The following is a 24,291-nucleotide window of genomic DNA, read 5'->3' as shown; positions in this document are numbered from 1 at the left end:
CTTCTCGGGTCACGGGGAGCCTGTGCCTATCTCAGGCGTCATCGGACATCTAGGCAGGATACACCCTATACGGAGTGCCACCCCATCACAGGGCACACACACTCTCATTCACTCACACACACTACGGACAATTTTTCCAAAGATGCCAATCAACCCACCATGCATGTCTTTGGACCGGGGGAGGAAACCGGAGTACTCAGAGGAAACCCCCGAGGCACGAGGAGAACATGCAAACTCCACACACAAGGCGGAGGCGGGAATCGAACCCCCAACCCTGGAGGTGCGAGGCAAACGTGCTAACCACTTAGCTACCGTGCCCCCTGATCATAACATAGTTTACAATTTTCCATAGACATCACTGATTCACAGCAATACAATGATTTGCTGTTTTCTTAGTATTAAATTCGTCTACTCCCACACCTAACATAAAGCGCATATAACAACATATAGAGCAACACACAATATGACAAACATAAGTTGAGGAAATCTTACAGCACATGTTGAAGAGATCAGACATACTAACAGTCTTGCAAATGATGAATCTAAACAAAAGAAAATGCAAACTACACACAAAAAAAAACACATTTAAATAATCAGTATATTTGCATTTGCATGACTAGACTCCATGTAGTCACAAAGGGAAAGCCAGCATCATATAATGAAGGAGTGTGCAGTAACGCAGGGTAGTGCGGAGAACAAGGCATGAAGGGCATGAGCTGTGAGAGATCACACAGCAAAGCACTTTTGTAAGTCTTTATTTATATCAGTCTACTAAGTTTTTGAAGATGTAATGCCATTTAAGTAGAGTTTTATACTGGTTAGTCTTCTTGGGTATTTACATACTGTACTTAGGAACACTTGTAAGATACAAAGGTTTTAGATTTCAGATTTATGTTCAGATTTACTGGATATACTAACTTTTTTTTCCTCTTCATAAATTTGTCCCATTTGTAAAGTGTTTTGCTTGCTTAGCAGAGCTGTAATGCTTTCTCATGTAAAGGCGTAAGCCTAAGCCCAAAAATGATCTATTCCACTTTGGACATAACATTGCTTTTATTGTTATGGTTAGTGTTTGAATTTCCAAAACCTCTTATGTGACTTTTTATGCAAACATCAATACATTCCGGTCTGAAGCACATTGGACACTGAAGCAAATTTAAAATTTTATTTGTCACATATATAAACATGCCTGGTATGATGTAGTGAAATGTGTTTTACGACTGTTCCTTGTATCCTTGTAGTGAGAAAAAAATATAATGTATTTTTTACATGAAAATGTAAAGAAGGATAAATAAATAGAGAAAATAAACAATTAACATAGATCTATGAATCTGGATCCAATAAGGATAAATACAAAAAAGTAAGAATAAAATCTTCTTTATGTGGGACAAATTATTTATGAAACAACACAACTACCAGAGAATCTTACTGAGGAGCATTTTTTTATTTTATAATTATTATTCATGTACAGTATTATGAGAAAAGAAAAAGTGGGATCTCTGTAACTTTGGTGGCATGGATTTTGGTACCATTTTATTGGAATTTCTTTGGCTCTGATGTGCCATCTTAAGAGATCCTGAACTAAATATTCAACCCCACATTTTGAATAGGAAAAAATATGCAGGAATTTCAATCAAGTACTATAACCATGGGTTCCATGGTACTACTGTAATATGTCGAAAAGATTGGAAAGCTTAATAAGGATCAGAACATTATTTTAAAAATCACACAGTTGTGTCAGTTGCGAGGTAAATTATCCAAATTTATATATAAATTATTTGTGGAAAACTAAAACCGATAGTGTGCTATGATGATCTCCAGGTTTTATCTTTGTTGAAAACCTGTGGTATGAACTTTAGAGTTGCAGTTCTGAACTTGATAGCAAGATACACTGCAATATTGTTATATCCAACTAGAAAAATATATTTCACCAAATATGCAGCTAATTGTAAGTACGCCATTAATCTATTTAATCTATTTTCATTTAAATGGAGAGAAAATATTGAAAAATTGAAATATGAAAAAAAAAAACCAAGTTCTGGAATTCTTGGCAAAGCTACAAGAGCTGCTGACCTACTAAACACATCCAGTTATTCAATTCTACTTAATCTAGCCTGAGGAAATATATAAAAAGCCAATATAATAATACCTGGAAGATCTTGTTGCACTTTTAATTTTTTTGCTTTCTGATACAATTACTATTCAGTAAAGGATAAAATCTATAGATGTATTCTTAATATAGGATGATTGTATTAATAATAGTTTTGTTTCAATCTACAGGAGTCAAATTGGATGATTTCTTAAAATGGCGTACACAAAGATGCAACTGTTTTTTTTCCTTATCATTTTTGGTGTTCTAACTGCTATCTTGATTCTAACATGGAAGTATATTCTTGGCCAGGCTGCTCTTTATATATATGCAGGCACACCATCAGCTACAAGCAATTATTCAGATGTACACATTTTCCCAAAATATCTAAATTCTATAATCCCCGTTAAAAAAACAAGTCATTTTGTGGTGTCTGCATTCATGGAACACAGGCTCAATAAAGATATTCGAGTTATCAGCATTATCAAAAGAAACAGTACACAGCCACTTTATTGCATCTACTGCAACGATATCCAAGGTTGCAAGGTTACTGCAGCAAAAATTGAGATACACTCAGATCATTTTGGCTTTCCATATGGTGCTTCAGATGTGCTGTGCCAGGGCAAATACACCCGATATGCGAGTCACGTCGCCATTTCAGCTGATGAACACTCAGACATTAATAACCTAGACTTCCTTCCAGTAAAGAACAAAAAGAAAAAAGAATCACTCCAGTACAACTTCACCATCTGTATATCCAACCTTTTTGGAAACTATAATAATGTTCTGCAGTTTGCTCAAACCATGGAGATGTACAAGCTTCTTGGTGTACAACGAGTTGTAATCTACAACACAAGCTGTGGGTCTGACTTGACAAGGCTTCTACAGCACTATGAGAAAGAAGGATTTCTAGAGATTGTGCCATGGCCTATTGACCAGTTCCTTAACCCATCTACAGGATGGGATATTACAGTTAATAAAGGGGACCTCCACTACTATGGCCAGTTGGTAACACTCAATGAGTGCAGTTATAGACACATGTATCAGTCCAAATATGTCCTGTTGAATGACATTGATGAGATCATCATGCCTTATAAGTACCCTAATCTCGAATTACTGATGGAGTCTCTGCAACACGAGCACAAAGATGTGAATGTATTTCTCATAGAGAACCACATTTTCCCCATGACACAGTTTGAAGAAAGTGGTAGGTTTCACAGGCCAGAATGGAAAAGTATTCCTGGTATTAATATTATGGAACACATTTACAGAGAACCAGATAGAAAGAACACCTACAACCCCACAAAGATGATCATCAACCCAAGAAACGTGATACAAACATCAGTGCATTCTAGCCTGAAACACATTGGACGGGACTATAAAGTTGCTTTTGATGTGTGTCGGATTGTTCACGTAAGGACGCCATTACAAGGAAGTCTTACCAAGGAGCAGTTATTTGTTGACACAAGAGTGTGGGACTTTGAACAAGAACTGATACCAAATGTGAACAGAGTCCTAGAGTTATCCGGTTTGTTGAAAAGTGAAGAGTAATGTTTTTTGTTTGTTTGAATTTTAATTTCTTAAAAAACATGCATCCACTAGCTTTAACCAACAAAGTGACTCAAAAGTGTTTAGAAAAAAAGAACCTGTTTGGGTTTATTCTGCACAATACAATATCCACCATACTCCAGAAGGTTGTTTGAAACAGATGATTACCATACTTATTTAATTAAGTTAATTATTGAAATATTTTTTACATTTTATTACTACATGCTGCAAACTAGCTATGTCTGTGATTTACATTTGAATGTAAATTCATTAATAGTTCACGCAATATTGAAGTGAAGTGAAGTGAAGTGACATACGGCTAAGTATGGTGACCCATACTCAGAATTTGTTCTCTGCATTTAACCCATCCGAAGTGCATCCAATTTCAATATTTGGTATTTGGAAAGCAGTATATTTGTATAAATTTGTATAAATTACATTTAAATGCTTGTCTGAACTCCTGTGTTTTATTATTAAATTGCTGTATAATTATTTTTCACTTAGATTAAGTGATGTGAAAGTGACATACGGTTAAGTATGGTGACCCACACACACCGTGAAACAGAGTAGGGTAGTAACGAGTTACATTTACTCCGTTACATTTACTTGAGTAAGTTTTTGAAAAAAATATACTTCTAGGAGTAGTTTTAAATCACTGTACTTTTTACTTTTACTTGAGTAGCTTTGTGAAGATGAAACTGTACTCTTACCCCGCTACATTAGGCTACAATGAGCTCGTTACTTTTCTTTTTACCTCTTTGGTATTCTACACATCAATTTTAATGTTTGTTTGTTTTTTTGACAGAGAGAGAAACTTCCGCTAAGGCTCTACCACGTGACTGTGTTTCACCAATCAAACGTAGTTGTGCGGTCTCGTCACGTTACCATACTCAATCTCAGCAGCGGGGCGGGTTAGTTAGCAACACAAACCGTCGGCAATGCACACGGTGAAGTTTAATAATGACATCACTGAGTGATTTTTGTTGGTGAAATAGTTTGTTTCTGCATGTTTTCACACACGCACACACACGTTTTACGCTGACCGGTGTGCAGTTTTCTGTTCAGCATGCCTGGTATGAAGTGTGTGTGTGTTTCCTTCTGTTCTTTCACTGGAGACACACACACACACACACACACACACAGTTTATGAGAATTAATGGGCTGCCTCGTTCTAGTTCTGCCTGGTAAAAAAGTATAAAGGTTTGGAAATTTGTGTTACTTGTGCGTATTTATTTTTATTTTATTTTTATTTTATTTATTAAGTACTTGAATTTACCGGAATTATTTTAATTTTATCTATTTTGTAATTAATTAATTTATTTATTATAATTTGCCTAAAGATTATTTTGTATTTTTGTCTGCCTGATTGTTGTCTTATGTTAAAAAATAAATTAGACGTCACTCAACAGTTACTCAGTACTTTTTTACTCTTATTCAAGTAATTATTTGGATGTCTACTTTTTTACTTTTACTTGAGTCATATTATTCTGAAGTAACAGTACTTTTACTTGAGTAAAATTTTTGGTTATTCTACCCACCTCTGGCCAGCCCGAGACTCGAACCCACAACCTTAGGGTTAGGAGTCAGATTTTCTAACCATTAGGCCACGACTGATATAGGTTATAAAAAATAAAATGGCTCTATCTGTAAAAGGTGGCTCAATCTTTTTCCCCAAGAGAGATCACACGTACACTTGTTCAAAAAAAAAAAACAAGTTGTTTTAAGGACCTTACTAATCCTGCCTGTGTGAAAGGAATGTGTGTACTTGACAGATACTTCTCTTTGAAATGGACAAGGAACAGACTATTCTAAGTAAAGGACAACCTTGGTAAATGTGTGTGTGCATAAAAAGGATAACAAGACCCTCTCTCCCTCACTGTGTGTGTGTGTGTGTGTGTGTGTGTGTGTGTGTGTGTGTGTGTGTGTGTGTGTGTGTGTGTGTGTGTGTGTGTGTGTGTGTGTGTGTGTGTGTGTGTGTGTGTGTGCATGTGCATTTGTGTGTGTGTGTGTGTGTGCATGTGTGTGCATGTGCATTTGTGTGTGTGTGCATGTGTGAGTGACAGACACTTCTCTGTAGAGAAAATTGTGATCCTTTTTATTTTCATCTAACTATTGATCTCTTTGATTTTATTCAATTTAAATTTTTACTTTTATATATTTCCACCACACTACACTATATGCAAAATGAAAAGTGAAGGAAGGCATGTTAAAGCATGATAAGTGTTAGAATTGTTGAGTGTTTATGTGCTTCAACACAATATGTCAAAAGTCTATGGCATTAGCCAGATAACATGGGCACCCCACATGAACATCCAGAGCCAGAAACAGCTCTAAAGTACACAAATCAGAATCAGAATCTAAATGGTTTATTGGCCAAGTGTGTTGACACACACAAGGAATTTGGTTCCAGCTGTTTGTGACTCTTAAAAGTAGACATAAATAACACTATACTGTACAAGACAAGATAATACAGACTATATAAGACAATGCAGATGTGATACAATAGACAGTACAAGTATTAAATATGAATACAGAATATATGACTGATCAGTACATAAAGTGTGAGAAGTGCATGGTAGTGCAAATAACAATATTGTGCAATATTATGCTTTTTGTGCAATTATACAGCAGCAGTAGTGTGTGTGTGTGTAATGGGGGGAGGCCAGAAAATAAATAATGATAGACTAATTTAATCTATTTTTTTAATAAAAAGATTGACACCCCCCCCCCCACTAAATATTTATTTTATTGGAATTTCTGTTTGTTACTCATTATAATCATTGTTTAAATATTAAGCGCATACACGTACAGTATATTTTATTTAACTTAAAGCTATGTGATGAGTGTCCAGTTGGTAGTTGCAATTCAATACTTAAACATTTATCTGTTTAATATCATTGGTTAGTTACTGAGTCCGTGAATATGGCCTGGACTCTCAACCTCAATCTAGATGAGTGGAGATGTGATGAGTGTGATGCACCCTGTTAAGGCTTGTGCACTGTTAAAAGTGTACCATGGTCACGGTGTTTGTACCAAACTCTCCTCAATTACTGTGCTTGTGTTTAGGGTCTAAGTCAGGGAGAATAACAACAATCATGATATCTTTAGAAATTTTCTAAAAAAAAACTAGCACTAAGTATTATTATTATTATTATTATTATTATTATTATTATTATTATTATTCATTCATTCATTTTCTACCGCTTATCCGAACTACCTCGGGTCACGGGGGTATCATCTCAGGCATCATCGGGCATTAAGGCAGGATACACCCTGGATGGAGTGCCAACCATTGCAGGGCACACACACACACACACTCTCATTCACTCACGCTCTCACACACTACGGACAATTTTCCAGAGATGCCAATCAACCTACCATGCATGTCTTTGGATCGGGGGAGGAAACCGGAGTACCCAGAGGAAACCCCAAAGGCACAGGGAGAACATGCAAACTCCACACACACAAGGTGAAGGCTAAACAATTTTAACACTTATCATCATGCTTTAACATGCCTTCCTTCACTTTTTCTTTTGCATATAAGTACCACTGGAAGCATACAGTAAAAGTATATTTCTAATATTAGAAATATAATTATTTATAAAATTAAAAAGTGAAGAATAGAACCTCACCAGTAGTCTTGATTGACACATCTACAGGTTTAGACTGAACATAGACGTTTCATGATATATTTCATTGTATTCTTATATTCAATTCAATTCAATTCAAGTTTATTTGTATAGCGCTTTTTACAATAGACATTAGATAGACAGCTTTACAGAACATAAACATAGAGCAGAAGGTAAACATAAGGAATAATAAAAGAAATAAGGAATAATAAAAGAAAAAGAATTAACAGAATAAAAATTCAAGATTATTATTAGATATATATAGTTCACAACCTGTATGTATTTATCCCACTATGAGCAAGTCTGAGGTGACTCAGGCAGCAGTGGCAAGGAAAATTTAAATTGGTAAAGGAAGAAACCTTGAGAGGAACCGGACTCAAGGGGGACACTGGGGGTGTGATTGTAATATACAGTCAAACAAATGTTGTATTGGTGTAAGGATCATGGACTTCAGATCTCCTTAGTATCACAGAGTCTAACTGGAGATGTCTCAGGATTCTTAGAGTCGGCCTCGGCTCAGTGGACGTCCAAAGGCTTCGTCCCACAGAGGAAGTTGGGAGCTGGTACAATACATTGGGAGCTGGTACAACACACATACAATACAATCTATAATTAACAACCGAATGCCCAGTGACATAAAATCATGTTTAGAAAATGTCTTAAAAAATCTAGTAGTAGTTAATACATGATTTGGTAAAGATTATTATTATTATTATTATTATTATTATTATTATTATTATCATTATTATTAGTAATAATGATAATAATAATAATAATTGCATAAATGCATAAAAATAAATAAATGCATAAAGCATAAATGGCTGCCCACTGCTCCAGGTGTGTGTTCACGGTGTGTGTGTGTGTTCACTGCTGTGTGTGTGCACTTTGGATGGGTTAAATGCAGAGACCGAATTCTGAGTATGGGTCACCGTACTTAGCCGTATGTCACTTCACTAATAATAATAATAAATATTATTATAATATTAAATATTAGTATGGTTATTATCCATACCATTAGTATGTTAGTATGGTTATTATATCTTATTATTAATATTCATACATATCATTAATATTCATACTTATTATTATTATTATTAGTAGTAGTAGTAGTAGTAGTAGTAGTAGTATCATTATTATTATCATTATTATTAATGATAATAATAATAATAATAATAATAATAATAATAATAATAATAATAATAATAATAATAATAAACATTTATACTGTACTACTTATAAAGATGAGCGAGGATTAGTATCTCACCAGTAGTCTTAACTGACACATCTGCAGGTTTAGACTGAAAATAGAAAGTGATATATTTTATTGTATTTTTGTATACATTATATTTGTAAATAAAGCCATACCGTGTTACTCCAAGTCAAATATAATGTACTTCTTTCGACATGTTAATAAATATCACCATCTAACGGTCAACATTGTCACTCCTGAACAAAAGTTGTTAATCTCTCCGTAAACGTTTTGCTCATATATGCAGAAACTCTACATTGTAAGTAAGTAAGTAAGTAAGTAAGTAAGTAAATAAATAAATAAGTAAATAAATAAATAAATAAATATTGATAGTGAATCAATCTAACTGGTAATTCAGGTTAGGTCACGTGACTGTGTCGTTACTTATTATATACTATCTCGTTGTGGAGTTTTATTATTTATGTAAAAAAATAAAAGTAATAGAAGCAGGGTATTCAAACAATCATTATGTTTATTAAATAAAATCGCGGTTGTTGTTTTTTTTTTTATCCCGCCTTTCGATTTTAAGCAAACAGGAAGTGTGATTTCATAAACCGGTCCTGCCGGAAGTGAGGACGGTCTTGGATGTCCGTCGTGTTTTTGTGAGCTCCTGTGCTTTGTGTTGTTCACAGGCAATGGAGACTGAAATTCTCCGGGAAATCGCTTAAAGAACCAGCAGGTGACCGATGAGAGAGACTTTTTAAGGGTATCCCTGTAAGTAAATCATTGTAGAATCACTGCTACACCTAAGCAACGATTCAATTCAGTTTGCACTTTATTTTTTTCCACTGAGGCCGACATCAGGGCAGCAGCAAGATCTGTAACCTTAATGTAGCTAACTAACGTCCTGGACACCAGTCATTCATAAACACACACACACACACACACACACACACACACACATACGCACACTCATCATTCGCCGAATTGTTAAAGAACACAAAAAAGCAGAAGTTGTTGATTTTAGATCCGTGATCTTGACTGATCACTGATTGTCTTACTTTAACAATGGCACAGTGGTTTATTCCAAAACACAGCCTGTTATTTCACTAACCTTAATTAGCCAGCTAGCTAGCATGTTAACTGTTATTGTTAGCTAAATATCGCGACTAGTCATGTGACTGTCATCATTACGTGTAACTATTGATAGCTGTAGCTATTTAATATATTTGTACCAAAACATCAAAGATGGCTGAACTACCGTTTTTTTCTCTTTGTATTCCCATCTAAGCAGCTACTCTTCTGTCATAGCTAGCTTTGCTATCGAGATCATTATATTGATATAAGTTATAGTAACCTCTAACCTTTTAATTAGCATGCGCTATTCGTTTATCTTTGTCTTTTTTTATCTTTATTTTTGTTTTAACTGCGTGTTTAAGAAAAAATAAAAACAACCCACAGAAAACAAATACCCGACCACAATGCTTTTGTTACAGTTACACCCGTTCGACACAACGCTAGGTTAGTTAGCTTGCCCTGCTAGCCGGTTTAGCTTGCCTAGTCATCGCCTGTAGCTTAGCTAGCACTAGTTTCCGAGCTTTGTATGTAATATTTTACCGAATTGTGAATCACAGAAGTGAGTTTCATTGTTGTTACTGAACACACTGGACTGTCAATGGCAGGATTATATGTAGGTAAGGTTGAAACATCTTTAAGTTTTAGCTAGCCTTGAATAGTTAGTCTAACTCACAGAGCTCGTCCACCTGTGTTGTTCTATTCTGTTGAATTAGAAGTACAATTTATTGTGAATAAATATATATAAATATTTTAATATGATTTGATACGTTTGTGTGTTCATCTAAATGACATAAATCAATAACTTATCACTTATTATCACTTAGTCACAGCCATTGCATTTAGTTCAATTAAACCAGTTTGACAAGTTTGTTAAATGTAACCGCTGAGGTAAAGTTACCTTATCAGTCCAGTTTGGTTTACACCTGTCTAAGATATATTTTCTGACTAAAATATAGGAATTGTGTATATTTTGTGTATATTTTTTAAATTCCTCCTTGTAACCTTATTTGTAACGGTAGTCTAGACATAACACACATGTAAAGCTCTTTTGTGAAAAGCATTAGCAAATTACCAATGATTCAGTTGTTTGGAACCCAAAGGCTTTTGGTGTTAGTCGTTTTTATTTTATTTTATTTTTTTTATTTTTTTTTTTAAAGTGTAGCCACTTTCCTTCATGGTTAAACATTTCCCATGTGTGTGTGATGTATTTGTAAGAGGATGCCTGAGGCCTCACCGATTTGGTTGATTTATAGTAACTGTGCCTTCCTTGAGAGGCTTTTCACAAAGTAGGGTTCGAAATTTATATTCTGGGGTCAATGATATATCTGATTATAAAAACATGGCAGTGATGGATAAAGATTACTATACAACCTGGACCAAGAGTCTTTTCAGCAATTATGAGGTATGTCATTTAGTGAGCAGATAGAAAATGAGTGTGTTAGGATTTGGTTATTAACTTGCTATAAACAAGCAGGTGTGTGTGTGTATGTGTGTGTTTTCCTCCAAATGCAGCTATCATGTGCACCGTTTGTTCACTAACAGTGTTTGTGACTCTTAGGAAAGGAAACTCCGGTGTCATGACACCTTGTGCTCATTTATAATGACCTTTCTCGCTGAAACTGTTCAAACACCATGAAGATACGCTGTAGCACACCATCATTAATAGTGAAATGCGTCCATTTCGCTGTCACTTTGTCATCTGTTATATACAGATGTATAACATTTTAAATCTTTGCCTAATATTTCGTCAGTCTCCTCTTATGATGCCAAAACAGCTCTGATCCATTGTGGTATGGACTCCAAAAGACCCATGCTGTGGTATCTGGCACCAAAATGTTAACAGCAGATTCCTTAAGTCCTGTCATTTGTAATTTGAGGCCTCCATAGATTGGACATGTTTGTCCGGCACATCACGCAGATGCTTGATCAGACTGAGATCTGAAGAATTTGAGGATGTTGACTCCTTGAACTTTCTATCTGGCTGAAAGAGGCCGCTACTATTGGCATGATACTTGGTCTGCGACAACGTTTAGGTAGGTGGTTCACGTCAAAGTAACATCCACATGAATGCCAGGACCCATTGTGTCCCGGCAGACACTCTGCCTCCACCAGCTTCCCTTTTTCCCATAATGCATGGTGCCTTTTCTTTTCCAGCTAAGTGACCCAAGCACCCGGCCATCCACAGAATATGGAAAACAACATGATTCTTCGGATCAAGATACCTCCATCCATGATCCAGTTCTGATGCTCACATGCCCACTTTAGGCACCAGCTCAAACTTTTATTTTTAAAGCAATTTGTGCTACGGTAGCGCTTGTGTATGATTGAACCAGGACTGGGGTTCACACCCCATGCAAATCAATAAGACTTGGGCGCTCTCAATACTGTGGATGCCCTTTGTTAAGTACTAATCACTGCATAACAGGAACACTGCACAAGTCCTGCTGTTTTGGGGATGCTCTGACCCGGTTACCTTGCCATCACAAATTTGGCCCATGTCAGATTTTATCAGATCCTTACGCTTCAACATTTTTACTCCTTCCAACATATCAACTTTGAGATGTGAATAACTACTTACTAATTACTACTTACTTTTTTGCCCAATGCCTCTGGTAACAAGATAATCAGTGTCCTTCACTTCGGTTGATGGTGGTTTTAATATTATGGCTGTTGTAAAGGAGCATGGTTTTAGACTGATTTCAAGGTAAATGCCAAATGAGTAAGTGTGTGCTCAGTTGAAAAGAAAAATTGTAAACATTGACAAATTGCTGTGGTATAAACGGATACAAGCTCACAACAATTTTTAAAAAACATCACATTGTTCAATCCATGTGTTCCAGCTCATACATTTATGGCATTTAGCAGACACCCTTATCCAGAGTGACTTACAACTGAGCAACTGAGGGTTAAGGGCCTTGCTCAGGGGCCCAGCAGTGGCAGCTTGGTGGACCTGGGGTACGAACCCATGACCTTCCCATCAGTAGCCCAACACCTTAACCACTGAGCTTACCACATCCCTCATACCGGCTATTCCTCTAGGCTATGACTCACCTTTATGTCATACCTGTACCGTAATGTTTGTTTACGTTCTTCCTCTGAAAGTAGTCAAATCTCTATATTTTGTTGCATCATATTTTTCTCCATGTTCTTTACAATGGTCTCTTACCTATCTGCAGGTTGCCAGATCTTGTGGAGGCTTGTGTGCCGGTTAATGTATAGAGTAAAAAGGTTGAAACTTGAAGACGAAAAAGAAGGAAGTTGGAAAAGGTATTAAAAGAAATAAAAAGCTACAAGACTGTATGACCTGTAATTCTTTGCATACTTAAACTGCAATTGACATTGTTCTCGTTTTCAGTTTTACAGCTGTCAAGATGACCGCAGTAGACGACCTTTCAGACAGCACAGAAGTGGTAGAGATGGAAGACGTACCCTCGCAGTTTTTTGTGGAAAAGCACTCGTGGGATGGCCTGCGTGAGATCATCCACGGAAGTCGGAAATACTCGGGAATGATCGTCAACAAGGCGCCTCACGACTTCCAATTTGTACAGAAAAACGACGAGCTGAGCCCTCATTCTCATCGGCTGTATTACCTTGGTAATGCTTGGTGCGAGAGTGAGTGTGTGTGTGTGTGTGAGACACTAAAGACATCATCATTAATATCAGCTTGCACAGCCAGTTAGAAGTAATTAACTCAGCATGCTGACAGGCCTTGTAGGAGTTATTTGAGGATTGCGTATTTGGTAAAGTACATTTCGATTGATGCCATTTGACAGACTGAGTTTTGGTAGTGTGACTCATTTAATGTAAGATTCTGGCGCTCTAACATTTGTTGCTTGAATAAAAATCATTATTATACTTATCATATAATAGTTATTACCTCGTCAAACTGCTGCCATTACACAAGTGGAGATATGTTTAAATAGAACACTCTTGTTGTATATATTTTTGCACAATGTACTGTACAATATACAGAATACACACAGGTCGGTGCTATTTTGTGGGTTTGTCCTGTAGTGTTTTGTGTTGTCTGTTTGCACGAGGTTGCACACGATGCACTTTATGTGGCTAGGACAACTTCCTTTAAGCCCTTAGCTCTGGGATGTTCTATATAACACCACAGTCCTGGAGAAACGTCGTCTCATTTCGCTACGTACTGCGTCAACTATATATTGTATGGTTCACTTTTTCCTTTCAACTATTTGTTCATGTTTTCTTGGTCTAGGTATGCCTTATGGGAGCAGGGAAAACTCCTTACTATACTCTGAAATTCCAAAGAAGATCAGAAAAGAAGCCCTTCTGGTTTTATCCTGGAAACAGATGTTAGATCATTTTCAGGTAATTTACTTCCTTAAAGCTGCAGGAAGCAACTTTTTAAAGACCATTTTGGCCAAACTGAACGTAAAAGGTAACTTCTAACAACTTAAAAAAAAATTCACGAAATTCACTAATAATGCAATAGAAACCATCCCAATGTCTGTTTATAGTGGGGAATAATTTTTTTAGAAATGTCATGCAATTTTTTATGCAGCCTTCATATAGCAAAAGCTCATCTGAGTAATAGGTGCTTTTTTGTTAACGGCTACTTGAAATATGTCGCTATAAACATTTTATATATATATATATATAAAATTCTGATTCCTGAAATCTGAGTTCTCAGTTTTGAATTGTAAATAACGTGTTCCAAATTCTGAGTTCCAAAATTGCATATTTTCTGAATCTCAAATCATTCTTTCAAATCATTCCAAATTCCAAGTCCTACGTTCTGAAGACAGAGTTCTAAATCTTGAGCTCTAAATTTCGAGTTTTAAATTCCAAGTTCTGAATTCCCGATTTCCATGTTTTAAATTCCGAGTTGTAAGTTCTGAAAGCCTCGTTCCAATTTCTAAATGTAAAATTTCTGTAATAACTAAATAAGTGCTAAGGCCTGACAGTATACACTTATGCATGTGTGTTTTAATCTTAAGAGCATGATCTGTACACACAATTTATTGCATCCATATAGATGAATGGAATGGATTCGCACATGGATCATACCAGAGCTTCGTCGTGTGACTATGTAGATCGGTTATAAAATCTAGAAATGAAGTATTCTAAAACATTTTGCTAAGAGATTTAATTTCCTATATATATATATATATATATAATGTATATAACACCCTGTATATCGAGGAACGCCAACAAGCAATGAATGACCCGCAATGAATGACCCTTGCGATTATCCTCAGGCAACTCCCCAGCATGGTGTATACTCTCGGGAGGAGGAGCTCCTTCGCGAGAGGAAGCGACTTGGTGTGTTTGGCATCACTTCCTATGACTACCATGCACGAAGCGGCCTTTTCCTCTTCCAAGCTAGTAACAGCCTTTTCTATTGTCACGATGGTGGACATAATGGCTTCATTGTGAGTCGACGTGATTTGCTTCTCTCGCACGTCACCAGTACAATAACAATAAGTACAGTTACAGTATAACCTTTTTGCTCATGTCTTAAAAATTATGCCCTGTTCAGCAGGCAGCACCCATGAAGCCTGTAGAGATTAAGACCCAATGTTCAGGGATTCGAATGGACCCCAAGATCTGTCCCGGTGACCCCAGTTTCATCGCTTTTATCAACAACAACGACCTGTGGGTGACTAATTTTGAAACAGGAGAGGAGCGAAGGTTGACCTTTTGTCATAAAGGTGAGTTGAATTTCCTGCACCAGATCCCCATGCATGCCTTTATGAAGTCCTCTAAAAGCACCATGCTGATAGAAATCCACAGGGTTCATGTTTATATAATAATAGAATCGGTTCTCATACGTTCCTTATGTTTTATTTTGGGTGTAGGCTTGAATAATGTAAAAGAGGACCCAAAGTCAGCTGGCGTCGCGACTTTTGTGATTCAGGAGGAGTTTGATCGCTTTACCGGTTACTGGTGGTGTCCAGCCGTTTCCGAAGGTTTGTTCAGGGATGAATAAAAGCATTTAAAGAAAGTGTAAACATTCTTCTCTGTTTAAAAATGTTTGTCAGGTTAGCATGCTCTCTGTGTACTCGGTTTAGATGCAGATGGGGGTAAGACCATGCAGATGCTGTACGAGGAGGTAGATGAGTCTGAGGTAGAGATCATTCACGTACCTTCTCCGGCACTGGAGGAACGCAAAGCAGATGTCTATAGATACCCTCGCACTGGTAATTCTATCTTTCATTCAGCAACAAGCAAAAAATTTACATTGCTATTTTAAAATGATTTTTTTGTTTGTTTTTGTTTTTTTAGGGAGTAACAACCCTCAAATCAGTTTGAAGCTGGCAGAGATCAAAACTGACGCAAATGGCGAGGTAGGTATCAAGTGCCATTGTTTGTTCCATGTCCACTTAAACAAGGGGACTCAATTATCCACAACGCGCGCACACACACACCGTTTTGTGTTCTTAGACACATTGACACGCTCCATGTCATCCAGAACAAGCAGTTCTACGGATAAGCAGATGGACCTCTATGGAGGGAAGTCATTGCTTTTTTTATGGCAATGTTACAATATACGGTTATATATGGATATTATACAGGAGCACACAAAATCATGTAGGATTCATTACCGTCCGTCACGTCATAAATGTCCTCATGTCTCCTGGCTGTGCTTACACAGATCTCCAACACACTTGTGCTGTCCTGTGCTCGGACCAGAAAGAAATTCACCAAGAGAATTGTAAACGATCTTACATTTATTCTATTTGTTTTTCTCTCCCTCCATTCTGTTCTCAGATCGTAAGTGCAGAAAACAAGGAGCTTGTTCTGCCTTTCAATACTCTCTTCCCTGGAGCTGAGTACATCGCTCGTGCAGGCTGGACAAAAGACGGCAAATAGTACGTAGACGATAACGTGGCCAGTATGGCGTTGGTTCACTTCTCTTTTCTAACATATGTACTGAATACTGCTTTGTGTCATGGCAGCGCATGGGCAGTACTGCTGGATCGCAGTCAGCAGAAGCTGCAGCTGGTTTTACTGCCTCCTGCACTGTTCTTGTCTGTGAGCCCAGAAGGTCCACAGTGGGAAGAGCACGTGGCAGCCATGCCTGAAGGAGTACATCCCTATATCATTTACGAGGAGCTCACAGATATCTGGATCAACGTAAGCACGATTCTGTGTATAAGTGGTGATATGATGAGGTTTTGTTTCACTAATGCAGAGTGCAATGGATATTTAATAGTTTATACAAAATGTGTGACTCATCTGACACGTGCGTTACAAGCTGATGCACAACAGACATCACCAGTGATTTTTAAATCTGATTTCTGAATGTTCCTTTATGTTGGCATGCTCCATGTTCTGCCCAGGCGATGTCATTGCTAATAAATCAAATCATCACATGGCTAAAACCAGATGGCTCTTTTTTATATAAGCCGTAAAACTTTGCAGACTTTTTGCTGTAAAATAAGTCGACTTCATTTGCTCCACTCCAAATGGTGTTTTAATGAGCATGTTGGCGTGTGTGTGTGTGTGTGTGTGTGTGTGTGTGTGTGTGTGTGTGTGTGTGTGTGTGTGTGTGTGTGTGTGTGTGTGTGTGTGTGTGTGTGTGTGTGTGTGTGTGCGCGCGCGCGGTGTGTGTGTGTGTGCGCGCGCGCACACACACTGAAGCCAAACAGAGCCCAATACCAATGGTTCTTTAGTGTTTTTGCCCAAGATTCACTCTTTCTTAAGGTGATCATCTCAACTGCATTAACTATCATGTGCTCATCCCAAGACTCTTATTCATAACATCTTTCATTATCATGCACTTTTCTCTCATGGTTTCTTCCTTATGTCATCTTTTTTTTTTCTTTCTTTCTTCTTCTTGCCAAAGTCTCCCCATTGCTTGCTCATGTAGAACTTCATGTAGTTTAGTTTAGCCTGGATAAGGAGCGACGCATCTGATGCAGTGTGTCATTAAGGCGTCTTTTAAGGTTTGTATTGTTGACTCGAGTGCTAGATGAGTTAACAGACGTGAATCATTCTGTGAGCCACAGACGTTTAGGAAAAGGAAAACCGACGGAGCTCTGCGTCGACGCTGCACTGGAGAAGTTATTTAATAAATATTGCTCAGTGACCCTGTATGTAAAATCTATGTATGTATGGAAATAACATCTCCTCCTTCTTGTCCTTTTCTCCCCTTACAGGTCCACGATATATTCTATCCTTTTGTTCAAACCAGTAACGACGAGATCACCTTCCTGTGGGTGAATGAGTCAAAAACAGGCTTCTGCCATTTGTACAGAGTAACGAGCCATCTCCAGCCCGGATGTCACCAGTGGAGTCGAGACTACAGTCCCACAGAAGGTCCTACACACAAGCGCATACCGTACGCTTACATACAAACCCTTATGGTGTTTACGTCTTAACACGATTCCTTTGTATTCCTTTAGATGATTTTAAATGTCAAATAAAAGAAGAGGTGGCTGTAACCAGTGGCGAGTGGGAGGTTTTAGCTCGACATGGGTCAAAGGTCAGTCACCTGGAATCAAACACTTTTTTTTTTTTAGTAATATTTTAAATGCTGTTGATAAATTGTTGCTCCTGCTTTAGCTTGTGCCCCTTGTCTTTCCTTTAAGATCTGGGTAAATGAAGAGACAAAGTTGGTGTACTTCCAAGGCACCAAAGACACACCGCTGGAACATCATTTATACGTAGGGAGCTACGAAACACCAGGAGACATCGTCCGTCTGACTAAGCCGGGCTTCTCACACAGCTGTTCTGTCAGCCAGGTTCGCTCTTAAACATCAGCAGTCAACTGTTCAGCTTCCATTTTTTTCAATATGCTGTGCTTTATGTTGAATACTTGATTTCCAATATTAACTGGCACCCTGGAACCCACCCTCAGGTCTCCCACCTAATCTCTATTGTCCTGTCTGTCTGTCTGTTTGTTTATTTATTTATTTATTTTTTAATTCTTGATTGATTGATTTTTATTTTCTGCTTTCTAATGAGGTACATGGAGAATGTTTTGCATTCATTATTGTAAAGTAAAATCTAATCAGCATCTACTTGCCAATGGATTAGCATAATATAGTGTACCTTTGACTTCATTTAACCTAGTTATTAGGGAAACGCTATGAACGTAACGGGACACGGAAGAATATAGGGTTAAATCTAACCGTCTTAACGGTGTGAACAGGTTTTTGTTTTTTTGCTTATAATTAAAAATCCTAACAAATGTTTTATCAAGTTTTTATCACATTCTTTGGAATAAATGTTTATTTTATTTTGTTGTTGTTGTATTAGTCCAGTTTAGAGCATCAGGAAGCCGTGAGCGGTTGTGCGACAGTGTTTGTTAATCACAGGACGGGGGTTTTTAGAGGCTCTGGCATCTAAAGGCTTGTTGCTTTGATTATGATCTTGTGACAGATTTCAAAGGAAAACATTGGGGCGATGACATTTTGGGGCGGGTGTGTTTCCGCACATAATATCATTTGTTTGTGGTTTTCATCATTGCTCATTTGAACTGGTTTGGCATCATGGCTGCAATACAAGTAACTGGTTCACCATTTAGCACCAACAGCATTTAGACACTAGTTTGTTTTGTCCCGGTAGATGGATGGATGGAAGAAATGGAGTGAAACTGTATATTCTACGCATATCTTAGTGTGTGCGCCAGAGCGAGAGCACATGTAGAGATCTAAATGTTGCTTTAGTTCTATGGAATCAGGCGCTAATTGATTCATGCGAAATGATTCACACTGTTACTTATCAAGGCAAGTCACTTTTATTGTCGCATCACCACAGCACATGTGCCTCGGTGAGTGAAATTCTTGGGAGTGTGCTCCAGAAATTGCAGAACAATTTACATACCAAATGTGAAATTAAACAGTTTACATTTGGGTGAAAATGTGCAAAATGCTCATTACCAGGAGAAAATGTGCAAATGATGCAATATGCTCATACATAGTCAGCACTTCTGTGAAACCTTTGGAAGCTAGATGGCTTAAATATCCAGCAATGATCAGAAAATATCTTTTTTGCGTAATTCATCTTGATCATCTTTTGTTTTGTTTTGTTTTGTTTTTAAATGCAGAGCTTCGACATGTTTATCAGCCATTACAGCAATGTGAGCACACCTCCCTGCGTTCACGTCTACAAGCTGGTCGGTTCTGACGGCGACCCTTTACACAAAGAGCCGGAGTTTTGGGCCAGCATGATGGAAGCAGCAGGTATGTTAAATAGAGAGGGGTTTTAATTAAAACCCTCGCAATAGCATTTATCAGGAATTCTCCATCATGCAAACACAGAAATGAACACAACACGCAATATTTCAACACGGCCACGGATCGTTTTTAAGGTTTGGGCCAAGACTCGTCGTGTGACTCCGTAACACGTACAGCAAATGATTTATAATTTTTTTTCCCTTTCTTTATTTTTCAGGTTGCCCAGCGGATTACGTTCCGCCCGAGATATTTAGTTTTCCTGCAAAGTCTGGTTTTGAGCTGTACGGAATGTTGTACAAACCACACAACCTGAAGCCGGGCAAAAAACACCCTGCGATCCTGTTCGTGTACGGTGGCCCTCAGGTTGGGTTGCTTTCTGTACAGTTCTAAAAGTGCTGTTTGGCATCTTTTTCTTTTATTTATTTATATATATATATATATATATGTGTGTGTGTGTGAATAATAAGAATATTTACAAGTTAAACACAGTTACTATTTATAACTGACCCTGATGCTACGGGTGTGTGTGTGTGTTTGTTTTTGCTCTCCTCTCAGGTGCAGTTAGTGAACAACTCATACAAAGGGGTGAAGTATTTGCGTCTGAACACTTTAGCCTCTTTAGGTTACGCCGTGGTCGTTATTGACGGAAGAGGCTCGTGCCAGAGGGGGCTGAAGTTTGAGGGTGCTTTAAAAAACAAAATGGTATGTAAGGATACCTGTAATCTCCTGAAGGGATCAATGAAGCCAAATGCTAATATACATAACCAGAAATGTAACACGGGTAATTGTCGTGTATGAGTGTCACTGAGGGGGTAATCATTCATCTGCTCCCCTTTTCAGGGCCAGGTGGAGATCGAGGACCAAGTGGAAGGTCTTCAGTATGTAGCTGACAAGTACAAATTCATAGACTTAAGTCGCGTGGCCATTCACGGCTGGTCTTACGGAGGATTCCTGTCCCTCATGGGCCTCATTCGCCGACCTAACGTGTTCAAGGTGAGAGCTACATCCAGTTTCCTGTTATTAAAACCGTTCTTCACCCAGAAACGTCAATGCAGAACCGGATTTCTCGTCTGTTTTTAGGTGGCCATAGCTGGAGCTCCAGTGACCGTGTGGATGGCTTATGACACCGGCTACACGGAGCGTTACATGGATGTGCCTGAAAACAATCAGCAGGGCTACGAAGCAGGCTCAGTGGCTCTGCATGTGGACAAGCTTCCAAACGAGTGAGCATTCATTTTAAACTTAAAAGTAAACGATAATACTTCCATCTCTCAGCATCTGTAGCAGAGAGGTACACCGACCCTTCTCCTAGCCAAATTAATGAAGAAAAAAATATATAGTGAGGCTGTCCATTTTGTTTTTTGTTTTTTTTATTGTGTTTCGGTCTGTACAGATTAAGATAAGCTTCATGTTGTGAAACAAAATAGGAGCTCATTTTCCCACCCAATAGTTAGTTATCCACTAATATACACCAACCAGGAGTAAAAAGGATGACTGACAGCTCTAAATTCTGTGTCTCTCTCTGTCTCTCTGTCTGTTTCTGTCTCTTTCTCTCTCTCTCTCTGTCTGTCTCTCTCTCTCTCTCTCTCTCTCTGTGTCTGTCTCTGTCTGTCTGTCTGACGCTCCCTCTCTGTGTGTCTGTCTGTCTCTCTCTGTGTCTCTGTCTGTCTCTCTCTCTCTGTCTGTCTCTCTCTCTCTCTCTCTGTCTGTCTTTCTCTCTCTGTCTGTCTGTTTCTCTCTCTCTCTCTGTGTCTGTCTCTGTCTGACGCTCTCTCTCTGTGTGTTTTTCTCTCTGTGTGTGTGTTTCTCTCTCTCTCTCTCTCTCTCTCTCTCTGTCTGTCTGTCTCTCTCTCTCTGTCTGTGTGAGTTCCCTGGGACAGACTGGAGGTTCCCAGTGAAATGGCTGGTTGGAGTTTGGCATCAGCTGGTGTTCTTTACTCAATACATAAACACAGAAATTCAGGAATATTTCTTTCCCTGGTGTTTGAGACCAAATCACTTTCAGTAGCCGTGTAACATAAAATACGATCACACCGATATTTCTGAAGTCTACCAGAAGCTTGGAGCCTCATTTACAGTTAGCTCGCCAAACACACTGTCACCAGAGAAAAAAAGCATTATTTTGCACACCCATGAATTTTAACTTAAAAGTTTTTTGGTTTTATTTTTTTCCTTCACAGGCCAAACCGATTACTAATCTTACATGGGTTCCTCGATGAGAATGTGCACTTTTTCCACACCAACTTCCTGGTGTCTCAGCTTATCCGTGCAGGGAAGCCATATCAGTTACAGGTTTGCTCACTTTTCACAGATCACACGTTTACATACATTGTTGTTTCTATAGTAACAATAGGGACGTGGCTGGTGGCTAAACCGTATTAATAAAAGCTAATATGTTATTATTTAAGAATGTATTTTGTTATTTGTTCCTTAAGACATTGATCTGATGAGGTTTTCTTAAATGTTGAGCTTCAAGCGTGAGTGGAAGTCAGGAAAGTCTTCAGCACAGAGCAGTTTGTACGTTTCACAGTTTTTGATCAGGGTGTTTGTTGTTAACGTCAAGAGTGATGTTGAAAGAACGTCTGCTAATACGGTGGTGTGAAAGTGTTGGCCCCCTTCCTGATTATTTATTTATTTGCACGTTTGTCACACTTTAATGTTTCAGATCGTCAAACATATTGGTCAAAGATAAACAAGTAAACACAACATGCAGTTTTTACATGAAGGTTTTTATTCTTAAGGGTAAACAAGATCCAATCCTTCATGGGCCTGTGTGTAAAAGTGCTTGGCCTCGCTGGCCTTAGTTAAGGTCAGTGTTCATGACTCCACCATAAAAAAAAAAAGAGAGTGGGCAAAAACAGCCTACATGGCAGAGTTCAAAAAACCTCTGCTGAGCAAAAAGAACATAAAAGCTCATTTCTGAACTTTTTGGAAGGCGTCATCACATTTAGTGTAAAAGTAACACTGCATTTCAGAAAAAGAACATAAGAACATCATACCAACAGTAAATTATGGTGGTGGTAGTGTGATGGTCTGGGGCTGTTTTTGCTGCCTCAGGACCTGAAAGACATGATGTGATAAATGGAACCATGAATTCTGCTGTGTACCAAAAAAACCCTGAAGGACAATGTGCGGCCTTCTGTTCATGACCGCAAACTTGGGTTCTGCAACAGGACAATGATCCAAAACACACACCAGCAAGTCCACCTCTGGACGGCTGAAGAAAAACAAAATAAAGATTTTAGAGTCCTGCCCTGAATCCTATTGAGATGCTGTGGCATGACCTTAAAAAGGTGGTTCATGCTCGAAAACCCTCCAATGTGGCGGAATTACAACAATGCAAAGATGAGTGAACCAAAATTCCTCCACAGACTCCTTTCTGTAACGCATTGTTATCTTTGACTAATATTTCAATTTGTTTGCCGATCTGAAACATTAAAGTGTGACAAACATGCAAAAAAATCAGGAAGGGGGCCAACACTTTTTCAAACCACTATAGTTTCCATAGTGTTGTCAAATTGCTGGGGTATAATATGGGGTACCCCTGGGTCCTAACCCTAACTTCATGCGTGTGAGGCTGCATTACATGAATCTGTCGTTGATTATTTTGCTGTAACAGCAAACCCCTTTAGGTGTTATTTCTCCCTTGTTGTAGACAGTGTGATGTATAAATTTGTGATTTTAGTCCAGGAATGTTCAGTAAATGAAGTGACCAGAAGAGACCGAAACTCCTTGTTTATATAGTTCCTTAAACATTACACTGTAATTATTGCCTCTCTCAGATCTATCCCAACGAGAGGCACAGCATCCGCTGCCCAGAGTCTGGTGAGCACTACGAGATCATGCTGCTACATTTCCTCCAGCAACATCTCTGATGGGAGCCGCTATTCTCCGGGACATCCTCCGGTCTCCGCCCACTTCCACGCAATCCCAGTCCATCACCTTTCGGAACAGCTAGAAAATACCGGCTGAGGGTGGAAGTCTTTCCCTTCCATTTTCATTCATCCATTTTCCTCCTGGAAATTGAAGATATTTTGTCCCCCCCCCCCAAATTTGAGCATGTCAGCAGTTTTAGCACATTTTGAAGACAATGTTTGAGGGAAAGAAGTGACACAAACCCCTTGAACAAAAGGAACCATGTAGATCATGAACATCCAAGTTTTTTTGTTTGTTTTTTTAAATCGTGTGCCACACCTAGGTAGTAAACCCCCCCTCCTCCTCCCAGCCCCCATCTAAAAATTGAAGTTGCCAATTTTTTTTTATTTCCTTCCTAGTGGCCTAACAGACTTTTCTTTTCTCCCCTCCCATACGGGAGAAACCTCACATCTCCTGGTTAACATGTCAGTTTAACTTAAGCACTTCTGTTCTACAGTTACACTTGTGATTATGTGCAACCCGGATTACGATGTGGCTCATGTGTAAAGACACCTCACACTACTACCTGCGATTCGTATTTCAAGTGTGTATTATTAAAAGGAACATATTTTTTATGAATTCCAACTGTTTTTATAAGTGGTGTGATTATGTATAAACTTATTAAATAGCAGTGTTCCGGTCGTGGCTGTATCTACATGGGAGATTCACCAATCACTTTATACACACAGTCAT

At 38.3% G+C, this 24,291-nt stretch overlaps 2 protein-coding genes across 6 annotated transcripts; both read left to right on the top strand.

Moving 5' to 3' along the window:
- The first annotated feature begins 2,305 nt into the window (after window positions 1-2,305).
- On the top strand, window positions 2,306-4,008 carry LOC113656113. Its single transcript, XM_027167158.2, has one exon. The coding sequence runs from the start codon at window positions 2,306-2,308 to the stop codon at window positions 3,638-3,640; it is 1,335 nt and encodes a 444-aa protein (XP_027022959.1). The 3' UTR covers window positions 3,641-4,008.
- Window positions 4,009-9,069: 5,061 nt separating this feature from the next.
- Window positions 9,070-24,177, top strand: dpp9 (dipeptidyl-peptidase 9). Of its 5 annotated transcripts, none has more exons than XM_027166916.2 (21): window positions 9,070-9,229; window positions 12,709-12,799; window positions 12,888-13,126; window positions 13,755-13,867; window positions 14,758-14,931; window positions 15,039-15,210; window positions 15,358-15,468; window positions 15,571-15,699; window positions 15,785-15,846; window positions 16,271-16,371; window positions 16,459-16,636; window positions 17,662-17,821; window positions 17,908-17,987; window positions 18,094-18,246; window positions 19,554-19,689; window positions 19,901-20,046; window positions 20,239-20,385; window positions 20,524-20,676; window positions 20,764-20,906; window positions 21,864-21,975; window positions 23,466-24,177. In XM_027166916.2, the coding sequence occupies exons 2-21, from the start codon at window positions 12,744-12,746 to the stop codon at window positions 23,556-23,558; spliced, it is 2,658 nt and encodes an 885-aa protein (XP_027022717.1). In that variant the 5' UTR covers window positions 9,070-9,229; window positions 12,709-12,743; the 3' UTR covers window positions 23,559-24,177. The 5 variants fall into 5 exon arrangements, with proteins under 5 accessions (XP_027022717.1, XP_027022715.1, XP_027022716.1 ...); XM_027166914.2 differs by having other exon boundaries at window positions 12,888-13,144; XM_027166915.2 differs by having other exon boundaries at window positions 9,075-9,194; window positions 12,888-13,144.
- Window positions 24,178-24,291: the final 114 nt, after the last annotated feature.

The sequence above is a fragment of the Tachysurus fulvidraco genome, chromosome 14, assembly GCF_022655615.1.
Source record: "Tachysurus fulvidraco isolate hzauxx_2018 chromosome 14, HZAU_PFXX_2.0, whole genome shotgun sequence".
NCBI lineage: Eukaryota > Metazoa > Chordata > Actinopteri > Siluriformes > Bagridae > Tachysurus > Tachysurus fulvidraco.
Note: the sequence above shows the minus strand (reverse complement) of the source record. Positions and strands in the feature narration are given on the sequence as shown.